Here is a 16,293-nt window from a genome sequence, read left to right on the forward strand (position 1 = left end):
GTTCAATGTTGGTCTTATTTCGTAGTTGTTACAGTATTATCTATACATTTATTTCCCAAAAGCAAAACTAAAATTAAATCCAACTTCATTAAGGTAACACTGACCTCACAATTCAGTTTTTAAGATCTATCAAAAATCATATTTAAGCCATTGCTTTATGAGGCCTAAAATTCAGATTATTGAATTTTACATGTTTTAAGACTTTAAGAACCAGCAGAAACCAGCTTTTATGTGAAGACAGATGACAAAACAAATCTGGCGAAAGATGCTTCCTCTACAACCATGATGATAAAACTTTATTAGAGCACAGTGCACATCATCATTATTCTCATTTGACTGACAGAGAAATAGCTACAATATAAGTCAACACAGGACAAATACACAAAGAGGTAAACAACGTTACTAATAGAAAAAAAATATTGTTGTTAAACGACTCCATACTCATGACGACTGATCCTATCCCAGAAGCGAGACCTTACTCACCTTATTTACATCATATCAAATGTGCTACTGCAATAATCACAGTAACCCTGTGAAGTAAGACCCAGTTTGTATTCAGATCCAGTCGATCTGACATCAGTGCTGTGTGCTGTAATGAATGTTCAGGTGGTGAAATTGAGCTTGAAGAGAACCGTCTGGGGCGTGGTGACATCAGCCACAGCCAGCTCCTGTCCATCTGATAAGCCCAGCTCTGCATCAGAAGGAAGAAATTTCAAAAACATACTCAAAATAACAATTCCGACATGTTACAAACATATTTTCATGCGTAGAATTTACATTTCACCTAGTCAAAGCTGATTTACAGGCATTTTAAATCTAATTAGACAGCAGTAATTCCTTTTTCACTCATAAGAATAGCTGGTCACAGATATCTGCAGTGCAATTTCCACATGTTGAAAAGGCACTGTGTGAAAATTGAACTACTGAAGATATCTACAATACCATTTTTTAACAAGTGGAAATTCCTTTTATGATATCTAAAATTCAATTCAGACTAGCTATAAAAGGCATTGTAGATATTCCAAACAAGTACCAATATAATTTTCACTAGTTACAACTGATTTTAAATTTTTCTACAACTATGCAAATATGAAATTATAGATATCTGAAGATGCATTCTTACTAGTTATACTTCCAAGCAGACATACATTTGCACTAGTGAGAAATGAACTGCAAATATCTTTAACTGGAGTTGCCACTAGTCAAAATGACATTATGAATATGTTGGCTTGGAATTTTAATTTGTCAAACAGCAGCTGTTAATGTCTACAATCAGTAGGCGAGTCGAGGCTGATGGACCCGGTCTGTTTCGTTTACACGTGACCAGTGAACCCACTCACTGCCTCTTTTGGTTCTGAAAAGTTAGTTTAGAAAACATTACAGATCCAAGACGAGACTGACAGGAAGCAGGACCAAGATAAAGAGCTGCAATTACATATTTGTCTGCTACTTCAGCACCACGGACAGCTCTGTGGATTTATCAATACATGGCACGTTTAAACTGCTGATATTTCAGAGCCATGGTCGGGGACATAGATCTTAACTTTCACAAACCAATGAGCCAGGCGGACTAACTGCATGCATTTTGATCATTTTGCTAAGAAAATTCATCATCATCATCCCCCACTGCAATTGTCTATTGTCTAAAACTCCTATTACAAAAGGGCTTGCCATCATCACAGCTTTTTATTACCTTTCAAAGTCTTGCAGAGGTTTGGCCTGGTTCGTTCCTCGATGGATTTCACAGACTGGAATGAAAGAGTAATCATAGTTCAATCATAGTTTATAAAGAAATGCAGGTGTCCAAACACCATGTAACATTCTTAAACATAAATTACCTGCAAATACAGCGTCTTATTCTTCCCTTCCAGAGTTGTGGTGATAGCTGGGGATTTCATTTGTCTGGAAGACACAATTTTAACCTAATTACTGTTACATTTCCTTAAGAAGCATTACAAAATGTCTTTCTAAATACTCACAGAGAGGCGTTCTCTGTTAGGTACTCTAACACCTCTTGTAATTTGGCAGAAGGAGGGAACTGGAGATCCTGAGGCACCTGGCTGCAGGCTGAACAATTTTCCTGTCAATCAAAGATGATAAAGAGTAAACTGGTTATTCTCTGTATGGAGAAATACACATGATGGTTACTGATGGTTACTGTCACTGACACTGACAACGAACGGACAACAAACCTTTCGTTCAGCTTCAAACGTGTAGGTGTACAGTCCATCCACATCATTAAAGACCAGGTAGTTATTTAATGGAATATATGCACTGAAAAATAACACCTGATGTTAATTAATGTTCATTTGACAAATCAGCAGATAATTGGGATGAGAGATGAACACTTTTTTTTCTGCTCCTAACCTTGTAGCGATTTTAAATACTTCTGTGGCACAGGCAGCTATGGAGAAGAAAAGACAAATCTTGTCATGGGAATTTTACATCATTGTTCAACCACAATAATTCATAATTATCAACTATTCGCTAGATCTCGCCTCCAAAAAGCAACTGTCCAATCATAGCTTAGCAACTGTATCTAGTGATGAGTCAGTGTGCATGTTTTTTTTAATTTATTTTATTTTTTGCCTTTTAGCTGACTAGTTCTACTTCATAATACAAGAACAATGCTGTCTTTATTTCCACACCTCCACACCATCAACTGTTGAAGATGCTGACTTTTTGCCCCATATAGCTTCAGCCTCAGTTAAGACTCTTTTCCATGGTTGTTGTTTTTAACTCAGTCACTAGTTGAGTTTTAACTCAAGTTTTCAGCCAACTCACTGAATTTAGCATTAACAAACTAGTTTGCTGTAGGTGATAAAAATCTGCTAGTCACAACCAATTTAGCTAACTAATTTAATAAAATAAAATAAAATAAAATAACTTTATTTACTTCAACATGGAATCAAAGAGTCATATTTTTAAAAACAACAACAAATTTTCGAGTGGTGAATCTGTCACCATTAGTATAAACAGGATGCACAGTACAGTACATATTTCACCAAAGATATTCTAAAAAATTCACACCTAATGTTTTCATGTGAGTCACTTCTGTTAAAATCTCTGAATAGCAACAACGACTTCCTCAAAAACATTTGAGTTTCATACCAGCAATAACAGCATTAGTTGAAGCCACAGCAGGAATGATCCTCTTCACAACTCCTGCAGTGCAAAAAAAAAAAAACAGTTGTGTTAAATTTGAGCACATTATTAGAAGTACTTGTGAATGAGAAAGCTGTCAATTGTGGTGAGAAATTTATCAGTTTCAAAGAAAATAAGACTGATGTTCCACATGAGCATTGAATTAATTATTGTCTAAATTCCCATGTTCACCTTGAGTGAGTCTGTACGTCACTCCTGTAATGTTAAACTCTGCAGCTCTTTCTTGGGCTCTGTCAAACACCCACTGGATGTGCTCTGGATTGTCTCCATCTAAGCTGGTGTCTGGATAAGAAGAAGACCCCGGTTGTTAGCTTTTATTGCATTAATGTACACAGGCAAAATATTTTAAAAAAGGTGATTAGATCTGTTAAACAGGACTTATTATGCATCATATATTAAACATGTTAAAATAACAAAAAGTAAAATAAGCAATAACTGTGCAAATAAAATACCATTCATGTTCAAAGGGGCTAGGAGGAATAGGTAAAGAAATATATAATGTTACAATGCTGGATATTTATATTACATTTGGCCAAATTAGGTAAACTTATATAAAAGTGATCCCTGTTAGTGTGCTTTGAATGCAACGTTTTTTCGACTTTTGCTCAGTCTGTCTTTTCATACCAAGGTGAGTGTTCCTGACCAAGACTCTGATCTGGATTGTATTTCATGAAGAAAATATTTTCTGGTTTTCCTCCAGCTGCTCTGTCTGAAATCTCTGTCATTTATGTAGTTTCTTGATGGAGAGATAGCTTTATGTGTTGCAAAAGTAACCACAAACTCCTGCTAACTGTAACTCAGCATCTGTTAGCTATTCAACTGGGTTAGCTGTGCAGTTAGCGGTTCTATTAGCTGACTCTCCATCTCTCTGCTCGGCTCTTGTGCTAGAGGTGTGAACACAAACACTCCCTCAGTGCTCAAAGGTCCCGGTCCAGGAAGAGCCAGCTGATAGGACTGTTAGCTAACGGCAGCTACATGTGGCAGCCTCCAGGAAACTTTGAATAATTTTTTTCTGACCCAGTTTCACCAAAATCAGTGAATAAAGTTATAAAGATGTGTTTCTGAATAGGAATCAGTAACCAGACAAGGTTAGGTGTTGCATGCTGTTGAGCACAAAAGAAAGCGGATGAAGCGATGCCATGGATTTATCATAATGAAATAGATACTGGACATAAAAATGGCGCCCATTCAGATCAGTGAGAGCTGCTCGCCTGGCACTAAACTTTAGCTTACCTCCAAATGGCTTTTCTTTGGGCCACTGTAAGATTCTGGCATATTCAATGCAGTGTTCTGGTAGCCGAGGCATTGATGCAATGGTGCACATAGGGAAATTAATCTGTGGATAGTAAAATAAAAGTAGAGCGTAAATGCATTTAAAGGAGCACCAGAAGCCCTTTTTCTTTTCTACACAGTGGAAGCTGCCAAACACTACGACAAGCTATAATATCAAAACTATAAAATAACTACCTGATGAAAACTTCTTTCTTTTGACAAGATCTTGGGTGTGCAAAATAGTCTCTGCTGTGCTGCTTTTGCACTTGTCTGTCTGGATGTGACATGTTTTTCTCTAATTTTCTTGCGCAATTTCCACCCAGTCTAGTTGTTATCACTGCTTATGTTCATGACCCGAGTCTTTCCCCAAATAAACAGCTGCTGCTGCTGCTGCTGCAACAGATGGAAATGTGAGGCATCACCTCCTGTGCACCACACGCTTTTTTTCCCACCCAAAAGACAGACTGAACAGCAGATGTGAAAGCTTTTCTAAAAAGTTAACAGGATGATTAACTATGCTGTCATATCACTCATCCATTAATAACAGGACAATTGGTAATTTCCATATTAATTTATATGACTCTTTAAAGGGATAGTACAGAGTATCTGAAGAGGAGTCGTATGAAGTACTTATTGATAATCAGTGTCCACAGCAGTACATTCCTTGCATTGCCCCTCTCCATTTCTCCTAACAATGGGCCTGTTGACCGCCATCGACTATAGCTAATACACAGTTTTTCATACAACCCCATATCAAAATATACTAAACTATCCCTTTAAAGTGAAACAGGAAGATGAACTGCTGTTGAAAAGTGACCTGTGGCGGGTACAGCTCCAGTGTGCAGTCGATGCATGCAGTCATGCCGGGCAGAATGACACGAGAGTTTCCTTTGAAGCCCTCCGTTCCTCCATCAATGAGGGGGATGATGGAGCTGGGATCCAGGACTCCGTCTTCATAGCTCAGGAGGGATATCTAGAAAAGGCAACATCAGTATAACTCACCACAGATTACTCGTATACAAGGTACAATACATGCAAAGGTATATTAGGTAAAGACAACAGTGAAATACAATGAACTAAATCAAAAGTGTGTTTTCTTACCAGCATCCCATTCATCCAGCGTCTGGCAATGATGGAGTCCAGTCCACAGACGATGATGTGGAACTCTGCAAAGAGATGAGTGTATTAAATGTATTAAACCTCTTCCTGCTTCCTTGGAGAGCTCTGCTAATGTATGGATCAGGAAACAAAAACACTTACGCCTGTAGAAAGACTCATCAAAGTCCTGGATCTTTTTATAGTGACTGCATGTTATTAATAAGGAATAACAACATGGTCGACATATTCTACATTGTTTTTAGCTGTAAAAACTGTTGCCAAAGCTACATCTAAAATGTTAGGATTATATCCTGCTACCCAAGCCATATCAAGAAGTAAACAAATTCTCACAGATACGTGTTTACTCCAAGAGACGCGTTAGATCATCTTATCATGGAAGCCTGTTTAGAGACCACAGGTGAGCCAACAGCTCAGGAAAATTAGTAACTGTTATGCTGTGCTGAAGATAACTTGTATTCTTAAAGGGAAAGTGAAACACGTGATGGAGTTTGGGGCCTTTTTATTTAACTGTTGGGGAATGTTTGAATGCTACAAAGCATTGACAGGAGGAAACTGGGGGAAATCTGGGTAACTTTTAGGGGACTGCACATGATCACTGATTTGCTCTTTGCTCTCTGCCTGATACAGTACATGAATGAACAATGAATATTAAATGAATAAATAACATAAAGCTGTTTTTACCAGTGATCATCTGTGGCCAGCTTTAAACTAATGTAACTATGTGCACTTTCTAGGATAATGTTGCACCCCCACAAGTTTTGGTCGTGTCTTTTGTTTGTTTTTATTATTAATAATCTTGTTATTTGTCTTTACTTTGCCTTTCGATGTAGGTTTGTTTAAGGTATGTCTTGTATTCATAACTATGTTGCTTAAAAAGAATAAACGCTTTTAAAATGTTTTTTGAAAAACTGTTGCAGCAAAGGATACGGGACAACTTTACATCCAGGGATACGACTGTTGATGAAGTCAGCAGCCACTTCTGCCTTTGGTCGTCCAACATCTTTGGGTCTAAATGGATGCATATAACAGTTAATTATATGATATATATATATATGTATATGAGACGCTGAATGCACACAGGAACACACAGGAAACATTAGAGTACTACAGCCACCTAGAGGAAAAGTCATGTTTCAGTTCAGTCACAGATACTCTGACATGGTATTTATTCTCAGCTCACGGCTAACAGACCATCACATCATATTTTATTCTTTGATGAGCATTATGTAAATAATCAAAGGTAATATAAATAAGTACAAGTATCTCTACACAGTGTCAACTATTAAACTAGAGCTGCAACAATTAAATGATTACTACTCAACTATTAAATAAATCACCACCTCTTTTAATAATTGATTCATTGCTTTTTTGTTTAAAAAAATACATCCAAATTCTCTGATTTCAGCTTCTTACACGTGAATATTTTCTGGTTTCTTTACTGAAAGTTAGCCGATTATCTTTGGGTTGTGGACAGGACAAAACAAAACAAAACATTTGAAGACGTCATCTTGGGCTTTAGGAGACACTGATCAACATTTTTCACCATTTTCTGACCTTTTATAGACCAAATAAGTAATTTATTAATTGAGAAAATAATCAAAATATTAATATAATATCAAAATATTAATTAATATTAAATAAATTTAACTACTGCATGAATTTAACTACTGTTACAACCTTCAGGAAGAGGAAAAACAGAGGTGAAACGTACCTGAAAAGAAACTGCCTGTTGAGGTTGGACAAATCAATTGTGTCCATGTCAACCACATGAATAAGGCGAAATCCAGACAGGGCCTAAAGCACAACAAGACCGTGTAAGAACTTATCTAAAGACGCAACCAGTATAGACAGTTACTCAGCTTACACTTGAGTAAGTACACTAATATAATGTAGATTAAAGCTGCTTCCTACCAGATTTTTTAGGAGTTCACATCCAAGTCCTCCTGCACCAATGACCAGAATCTTGCATGTCTCCAATAAGAACTGCAGAGACTGAGATGACAAGAAACACCACAATATTTAGAAGACGAATAGAAAATGTAGCAGGATTTGAAATATCACTATCATTGGACAGTGTGAAGCTACAGATTTATTACACCAGACTGATTCATTTGAAAAGAAAGTGTTTCTATATCACCTCTGTGCTTGGCTCAAAGTCAGGATGAGTGAACGGGCCGGGTCTCTCCAAAAACTTCTTCACATGATTCCACCGGCCATCCCAGTCGCATCCACCGTCCCTGTGTCCTCCATCTACTGCCATTCTGGACACACAACACAACAACATACACTGAACTTATCCTTAAATTTCTCCGGACTTATCTTTCTAACGGTGGCATTTATTTATGATTGCATGTCTTCAGCTGTCAAAGTGAGAACTTAAGAGCTGTTTGATAAAAGCAGTGTAAAAAAGCAGTTGGCTGTATAATAACAGTCATGGGAATTAATAAAAAATAGATAAAAGGAGATTTGTTAGGAAAAACAAGACACGGTTCTATATTTCATTTTCTGTGCAAAAATATGGGCATCGAATTGAGCCAAAAACCTGTGTCAAATTGTTATTGATCGCTGTTTTATGCTCCTGTTGTTAAGGTGAAAATGGTGCAACTCTATTACTTTCTCGAGATTGCAACGCCTATTTTTCTTCAGGGTTGAGACGGAGCAAAATACATTCTAAAGAAACAGTATGAGAGGAAATCACTCCAGTTAAATGTCTCACAGATCACTGACATGCACTTAGTAGAGATGCTGGAAATGACTTTCTATTGATGGGTCATGGGCAATAAAACCTTTGAACAGTAGTAGCATTATGAGCGACTGACAGCAGAGCAGCAAGTTTATTAGAAAACCTGATTTATAAGAAATGTGGCTGATGATCTATAAACATAAGGCTGTGTCTCAATTCCAGACTACTTATCAAACTAATTAAATACGCAATTTAATTTGACCTTCGATTTTAGGGTCATAATTTGGCACGATTTTTCTAAATTTAAACCTTTTTTTTTTTTTTTTGCAATGACAGTTATACCACTGTTAGACTATCTAATCTTGATTTGGAAATCTTTCCTCAGACAGTCTGACGCTGCAAGTAGGCAGGGCAGAGGACTGCCAATTCTGTCTTCAATTAAATAATTAAAAAACACAAGCTCATTTCAATCAATTTTTGATTTTATATTGAAAGTATGCCAACCCTGCTATATGTTATTGCATGGCTTTAGTAAACACTTGACTCTGATTGGTCAATTCTGACATTCTACAGTCAATTTTTTCTGAGTAACGGCCCGGTAGTTCAGATCACAGACTTGGGAGGATCAATAAAATCAATTTTGAATTAATATTTCATTTGAGACATGTAATAAGCAGGGAAATGTATAGTGATGGGATGGGGAATGACCTGCTGACTGTACATTATCCCTTACCTAACTGTATACAGCTTGCATTATATACACATCTTTATTGTAAACTATAATATACTGTAATGTTTACTGTTAACAGAAAATTGTACAACAAATCCCCCCGAAACATGATCAACTGTAATGTGGGATGGCACTGTGGACTGAACTTTCTTTATGAAGCTTTGTCACCAATATTGTTTTTAGTTTTTCAGCTACATGTAACGGTAGCTCCTCCATTTTTAATTTGTGCATTGCATTGTGGGACATTAGAGTAACGTTGCAACACACTCACAAGTCGAGTGTTTTTGAATGCATTATACTGACTTGAGTTTGCCAGATTTCCAGTTTGAAGACACCACATTTTCGTAACTTGTTTGGGATTAGTGCGCAGTATGTAAAATTGGTGCGCTGCTCATTCCGGGTTTGTCTTGCAGGAAGACACAGTATTGCTGCAGTCGGTGCAGGGTTTCTGCTTTATGTTTGACACTCTGAATGGCCACATCGTGCACGTAGATGCATTGAACACACAGCTAACTGTGTTATTAAGGGTGTCTCGATCTAAAATGTGATATTTTCATGTCTCCTGGCCCAGCAGTCGCTGCTTTCAGTGCAACGCAAACCTGCTGCCAGTCAGAGACCTTATTTAGCATTCGTCACTAACTTCTCAGTCAGGTCCTCTATTCGCCTTCTTTTCTTCTCCCTGGAAGGAGAAAAGAAAACGGGGTTCAAGCACGCCGGGATAACGACAAAACTCGAGAGTCTAACTTCCTTTAAACTGTATTTTTTGTCCATTGAGACTTACGGCTCCTCGGCATCCGCCATACTTTCACGGTCCCATGTCCTCGATTGTGGCTGCTGTGTTTCTGAGCGTCGAAGCTGCACGAAGCAGCGCCTCGTATCCAGAGAGGGAACATGTTTTTATTACAGAGCAACACAAGAGGGTTTTTCCTCACAAAACTACATTATACAGTGGAATGGCTTTGTATTTGTACTGTGGGAGTCTGTGTTTTTCCATAATATTTTGACCATGAATAGCGTGAAAGTGTCACATCAGATTACATGTAAATGTTACCCAATTAAGCATTTTATGACAGCAAGTATAAATCAGCACTGTCTGAAACACTGCTACATTTATGCATTTATTTTATTTTTCTGCTCATACACTAATATTCTTATTCATAGATAGTATTTGTTGTGAATTAACAGTAATGATAAACTTTATTTATATATTCTGTTTATTAGCATTAACATTATATACAACAGTACATATATACAAACCTTTAGGAACTCAAACTTGAATCTTCTGTCATCATTTTTTAAACGTATCTGTATGGCGCATCAATTTTGTTTTTTTTATATTATATTATATTATATTATATTATATTATATTGTACATACAATTAATATTTTTTCCTTCAGTTTATCTAAAAAAACAACCACAGAGGATGTTTCTTTTATTGTCTACATTATTGTTTAACTAACCATCATGGACTATTGTTTTTTAGTTTTTTAGTTTTTTATTTTATTTTATTTTATTTTATTTTTTACTTAAAATTCAAAATCAAAAGGATTTTACTGGCATGGGAAACACACAAAGCCAAAGTAAGTGTGAAATTAAAAAATAAAGTAAAATAGAATATAAATACAAATATCAATGTATTCATCTTATATTTGTTATATTAGATTCATTTATAATTTATATACATAAATACATGCACTGAAGTCTGCTGCGCATTTTAGAGCGCAACCCCAAACACCTCTTCGAGAATCTAACTCTCGCGAGATCTTGAGCGAGATGACGACCTCCCCGTCCGACTCCCCACCTCCAAACGGTGATCAGCTGACCTGTCAAAATATTACGCAGCGTGCGGTGTGGGTATGTTTGTGTTTGTGTGTGGCTGCTCGACTACACGTTGAAGACATGGCAGCCAAGATGGAGCTCGCTCCCTTCAGACCGTGGGATGATTTCTTCCCCGGGACGGACCGCTTCGCCAAACCCGAGTTCGGGGATTTAACGAAGTGGAACAACAGAGTGATCAGTAACCTGCTGTACTACCAGACGAATTATTTCGCCGTGGCTCTGGTGGTTTTCGTCATTGTAGGGTAAGTTCACCTAGCATGCTAACGCAGGCAGGGCTAGCATCTCTGGCTCTGTGTTTAATTAGCCCGCATAACTCCGACCCACACCCATCATGAGCGCACTGGCTATTTCTGTCACATTTAGCATTGTTGTGCCAACTGTTGAGGCATTATAGCGCTTTTCTGGCCTCTGCCTTTTAGACATTTAGGCTAGCTACATTTGTTGGCCTAACGTGCAGCAGTCAAACATGTCTTTTCTAGTTAAATATCTTCCTTTAAGTAACAACAACTGTCAGTTAAAATATGGTTGTAGCTAGCTTAAAACGTGTGATTGATATTGTCAAGGGAAACTGTTAATGCAGGTCCTCTTTATTTTAAAATGAAATTACTGGGGAGAATCAGTGATGCTGCATTATATGTGGAGCTCCTACAGGCACATATCATCATATCTGCTGCTAGTTCGTCGTAGTTTTGCATATATCAAGCAGGTTTGATAGTTTTCTTTGAATAGAAGATGATGTAGTGGAAATCATGAGGCCTTGATGCAGGCATCTGCCCTCTAATGGTGTTTACAGGATGTTAGCTATTGTTGTTACCACCAGCAGGTTGTGCTGTTTGAAAAAAAACAAAAAAAAAAAACAGATGGAAAGCCACGGAGTCATGCACAATGTGTGATTTTCATGTTCCAATCTCCAGGTTCATGAACCCGCTCGGCATGTTTCTGGGAGGAGCTGTGGTGGCTCTGGTCTTCATGGGTTCAGTGTGGGCCGGAGAGAACAAGGCCATGGTGAAGAACTTCAAAAGGAAGAACCCCGCTCTCTTTGTCGTCGGGGTCATGGTCACCAGTTACTTTGTGCTGTCTCTGTTCGGTGGTGTCATGGTGTTCATCTTTGGGATCACCTTCCCTTTGCTGTGTAAGTGTATTCCACAGGGTTTTCCCTTCACTTTAAAGGCTGGAATGGATGGATGGATAGAAATTATAGTCAGAAACCACTCCTTACAGAAGTGGTTCCCAGCCTTGGAGACTGGGGCCCCCATTACTATCAGAAACTAACATAAATTATTATTGTTTCCATTCTTGAAACCTTTACCCTTGCTATTTTTTTTTTTAGTATAAGCTTAACATTTTTCTTTTTACAACTCAACACAGTGGGATTACCGACTCATCCATTGTTGTGTATACAGACTTCTATGGTAATTGTGATTTTAGTTAACATGTGCAAATCTACATTTTAGGTGCACTACATTTTAGAGATTGCCCGACACCACTTTGTCATGTCCAATACTGCAACATTGAGTATCTGCTGATACAGATACCAATCAGATACTGATTCTTCCCTCTCTAAAACAGCTAATCTCTTAATAACACATTTGAATGGAAATGCATCATACTCAAACTATGAATCAAATATTCAGTTTCCAGTTTTCATGCACAGAACTTTTAGCATTTTTCATTTGGTCAAAATTAAGTTTACAAGAAATAAATTGCACTCAGCTGTTTTGTTTTGTTTTTCCTGGAGCTTAAAATAACTCCACACAGCTGACATGATGACAGCGCCACTGACAGGTTTCACTCATGTTTTTGCTACTGTTCACGTGCTGCTCATCTCTGTTACTCATGACACATCTCTCTTTGGGGATCTCTCGTAGAGTTTAGTTGAGCATTTGGCATTTAGATATGAAAATAAGTCATGTGACTCTACACCTGTCAGTGCTGGCGCAAAATGATGATGAGTCATATAACGGCACAAAATCCAAATTTACTGCTCCCTACAGTAATTACTGAGTGTTTTATTATTATGAAGGGAGTAGTAGATGAGTGTACAAGGGAGTGTTTTCATCTGTTTTTGAAGAGGATTAGAACCATGTGAATTTTTTAATTGAGCAATACAGTAATACTCTTGAGATTAATCTTTAAGAATTTATTCCAGTAATTCTGAGATATAAAATCCTTAATTCTGACGTTTCTCAGTAATCTGACTTTATTATTGCAAATTTCAAACTTTGTGGTGTTTTCAGTAACGTCACATAGCCTTTACTAAAGGGTACACATTTTTCCTATTATTTGTAGTGGTACTTGTCCATCTGGATTTCTTTGGCCTGAGTTGCTGAGTTTTGGAGACGTCGCTGTAGAGATGTCTGCCTTCATTCCAGTATAATGGAATTAAATGGCCCTCAGCTTGTGGTGCTCAAAGTGTGAAAAAAATGCATTTGAAAATCTCAACAGCAGTGTCTCTTTGCAGCAGTCATCACCCGGTCACTCAAGATAATTCACAGTCCTTGTTGTGAGCAGTTGTTTCATGTAGGAACTGCTTTCTCTCTGCAGTAGAATCTACTACTACTTTCTAGTAGAAAGAAAAGTAGTTCCTGCATGAAATGGCTGCCAACAAGGTCTGCGAATTATTTTGAGTAACCGGGTCATGATATCTGGAAAGGGACACTGGTGTTGATTTTTTTTTTTTTTTTTTTTTCAAATGCACTTTAGTGGTGCTTTTAACACGAGAGGCCGGGCACCATCCAGTCCCAGCTGATATCTCAAACTCAGCAGCTCACACCAAAACAATCTAGATGGATGAACAGCACTACAGGCCGGTGGAAAAAAAATGTTTTTTTTGATTATAGGGTCAACTTTCTCTTTAAATTTGTCCCTTTTTTAGTTTTTGCCACATCACATCATAGAACATGGGAGAACTGAGTCATTTTTGATTGTTTAGTTTCTGTTTTGTTCCAACTAGTCACACTCCCTCTTGTAATTTATGGGTTTGGCCTTATTAAAATTAGATTAAGTTGTGAGGAATCACACACATATTGTTCTTTTTATCTGTAATTCTGATACAAAAATGTTCCTCGGTTAACTGTTTGTTTTACTTCAGTTTAGCTTCACACTTGAACTTAACAAATGTGACATACTTTTATTCTCTCTAGGAGTTACTTAAACTTTAAGTATCTTCATAGATTTAGTGCTCGCTCTGCTCTCGTGTGAATTAAACTTATCCATTTCCCTTCAGTATATTGCACACAACACATGTTGGCTAATGTAACTTGATGAAAACCTTTAAGAGGAATGGTGAGTCACACAGGGATGCATAACTGAGGTTTTTCTGTGGGTGAACAAGTTTTTCCGAACACACTCTCACTCTGACTCACAGTAGGGACTGAACAGCGTGTGCAGTGTTACTGTCATGCGTTCACTCATGACACACAGATTGTAAAATAAAGTCAGCACAGGCAGCTATACGCTGTAGTTTAGAGGTATAGTCCTGGCGTTTCCACGGGTCTCTAAACGCATTCAGAGTCAGACTGCCAGCAGAGTGGTTTAGATAATTGACGGGTTGGATCGTTAGAGCGAATGCAGCAGCTCTAACATCACGGTGGATAGATGAGACAGTTTGATCGCTTCCCAGGAGTCCTGCCCACTGTTGCCTGTGTTGACGTGTTGCTATGGGTTGTTGATTTGGACAGAACTACATTTACTGGCTGATGTCATGCATTTAGTATCTGCCTGACATGGGAATAAAAGATACGCCGCTTCTTACACCTGCTTTAAAGTGCAACAGTATCACATTTTGTCTTCTTATTTTCCGAGATGTATTCCAGTGAAAGTCTTCTACTGAATACGAGACGCTTTTTTTTTTTTTTTTTTTTTTAACATTTAATGGAAATGTTGATTGTTTTTGTTTTGTGATGTGAGTTTGTCATTTATTTGCTGCAGAACAAGAAGGTGCTGTTTCAACTAAGTCTGGTCCATTTACTTAAATCACCCATTCTTGAGACTTGGGACAAATCATGTCATACCAAAAAAAAACTTAAAAATTATTAATACCAACATTCTAATTACACTTTTTTATGAAAATGGTTTTGGTTTTCTGAATTGTTTCAATTACCAAACTTTGTCTGTGCCACAAAAAAAACCCTTGAAGTCACAACTTCTGACAATTTTAAAAATGTGTTATAAGCCTTCAAAATCTAAAATACCTACTGATAACATAGGTGTAAAATGTGCTATCAATATAATCTTTGTTTTTAAAATTTATTAAAATAGATTAAAATAATAAACTCTTGGCTATATGCTAAGGTCCCCTGTCTCAATTCCTGGTTTAAAAAAGGTAGGACTTTCGCTCAAGCACTGGTAAGCTTTCTATTTTTCGACAAATTCATGAAATAATATTGCTATCAGATGTGTCTCAACCATAGCATGTCAAGTCCATAGTCCTTTTAAAAAATGAAATGGCCGCCCACTACAACTATGCCGCGAAATGAAAGAAGGACCATTTTGTCACCTCCATCAGTCTGCATTTAATAAAAACTTAAATCACTAGGAAGCTGGCCCATTACGAGGTTTAATAGCGAAGAGTCTGATCTTTTAAAATATATTTTAGCAGAATAATTGAAGCGTAAAAATCAAAACCCTCTCAAAATACACTTTTGTCCCATTTCTCAAGAATAAGCGAACCATCTGTAATGTTACTTTCAATCTTCTCCTGTATAATGATAATAAATGCAATGAAAGAAAATATATAAATAATCCTTCTGTTGTTTTTCCTCTAGTAATTCTGATCCATGCCTCCCTGAGGCTGCGCAACATGAAGAACAGACTGGAGAACAAGATTGAGGGTGTCGGGCTGAAGAAGACCCCCATGGGAGTCATCATGGACCTCCTGGATCAGCAGGAGGAGAAAATTAACAAGATTCAGGATTTCATTGAAAGCAAACTGAAGGAATAAGAGCCAAAAAGTGTGCCAAGAGAAGTCAGTGTCGTGCAGTATGGAGTAAAATTTCCATAACATCGTCCCATGTGTCAGGTTTTTATCCCCTCTATATATGTAAAGTTACTGAGGTTTGAATTCCCATACTTTTTATCCATTTCGGCTTAGTTTATTCTCTTATACTTTTGTGTTATTTTACACTATCCAAAGTGTACAGATGGATATTAACAGTGAAACGACATTTGCACAATTACAGCATGGATTGGATGTTTGAAAGGCAGCGGGCACTAAAGGTTACCAAAGGTTTGAGCATTCCTATGTCAAAAAATATTCCAAAAACGAAGCATTTACCTTGTCAATGACGCACTTTGTTCCACATGACGACTGACTATTTATTTCAGCAAAATAAAGCAGAACGTCTGAACACAATACTGCATTTATTAGACACCAGTTGCATTTGTTCTAAAAAAGAAATCAGATCCTCTCAGTTTGCTACCTCAACTTGAGCATGTGTAATTTTCTTGTCACTGAGTAGACCCTCATTACCGAGATAAAGCCAC

The 16,293-nt window shown here is 37.4% G+C and overlaps 2 protein-coding genes across 2 annotated transcripts; one reads left to right on the forward strand and one right to left on the reverse strand.

The window, feature by feature from the left end:
• Positions 1-275: 275 nt before the first annotated feature.
• On the reverse strand, positions 276-9,867 carry LOC146324932 (NEDD8-activating enzyme E1 catalytic subunit-like). Its single transcript, XM_084720584.1, has 18 exons — positions 9,751-9,867; positions 9,610-9,648; positions 7,694-7,817; positions 7,468-7,548; positions 7,268-7,350; positions 6,484-6,564; positions 5,698-5,741; positions 5,539-5,603; positions 5,255-5,410; positions 4,399-4,501; positions 3,337-3,447; positions 3,112-3,165; positions 2,368-2,404; positions 2,193-2,274; positions 1,980-2,080; positions 1,839-1,902; positions 1,694-1,748; positions 276-691 (listed from the first exon to the last, which is right to left on the reverse strand). Exons 1-18 carry the CDS (start codon positions 9,768-9,770, stop codon positions 603-605), a joined length of 1,389 nt encoding a protein of 462 aa, XP_084576710.1. The 5' UTR covers positions 9,771-9,867; the 3' UTR covers positions 276-602.
• Positions 9,868-10,794: 927 nt separating this feature from the next.
• On the forward strand, positions 10,795-16,210 carry LOC146324933 (PRA1 family protein 3-like). Its single transcript, XM_084720585.1, has 3 exons — positions 10,795-11,051; positions 11,724-11,941; positions 15,576-16,210. Exons 1-3 carry the CDS (start codon positions 10,870-10,872, stop codon positions 15,749-15,751), a joined length of 576 nt encoding a protein of 191 aa, XP_084576711.1. The 5' UTR covers positions 10,795-10,869; the 3' UTR covers positions 15,752-16,210.
• Positions 16,211-16,293: the final 83 nt, after the last annotated feature.

This window comes from Lutjanus erythropterus, chromosome 6, assembly GCF_056507025.1.
Source record: "Lutjanus erythropterus isolate fLutEry1 chromosome 6, fLutEry1.hap2, whole genome shotgun sequence".
Classification (NCBI taxonomy): domain Eukaryota; kingdom Metazoa; phylum Chordata; class Actinopteri; order Lutjaniformes; family Lutjanidae; genus Lutjanus; species Lutjanus erythropterus.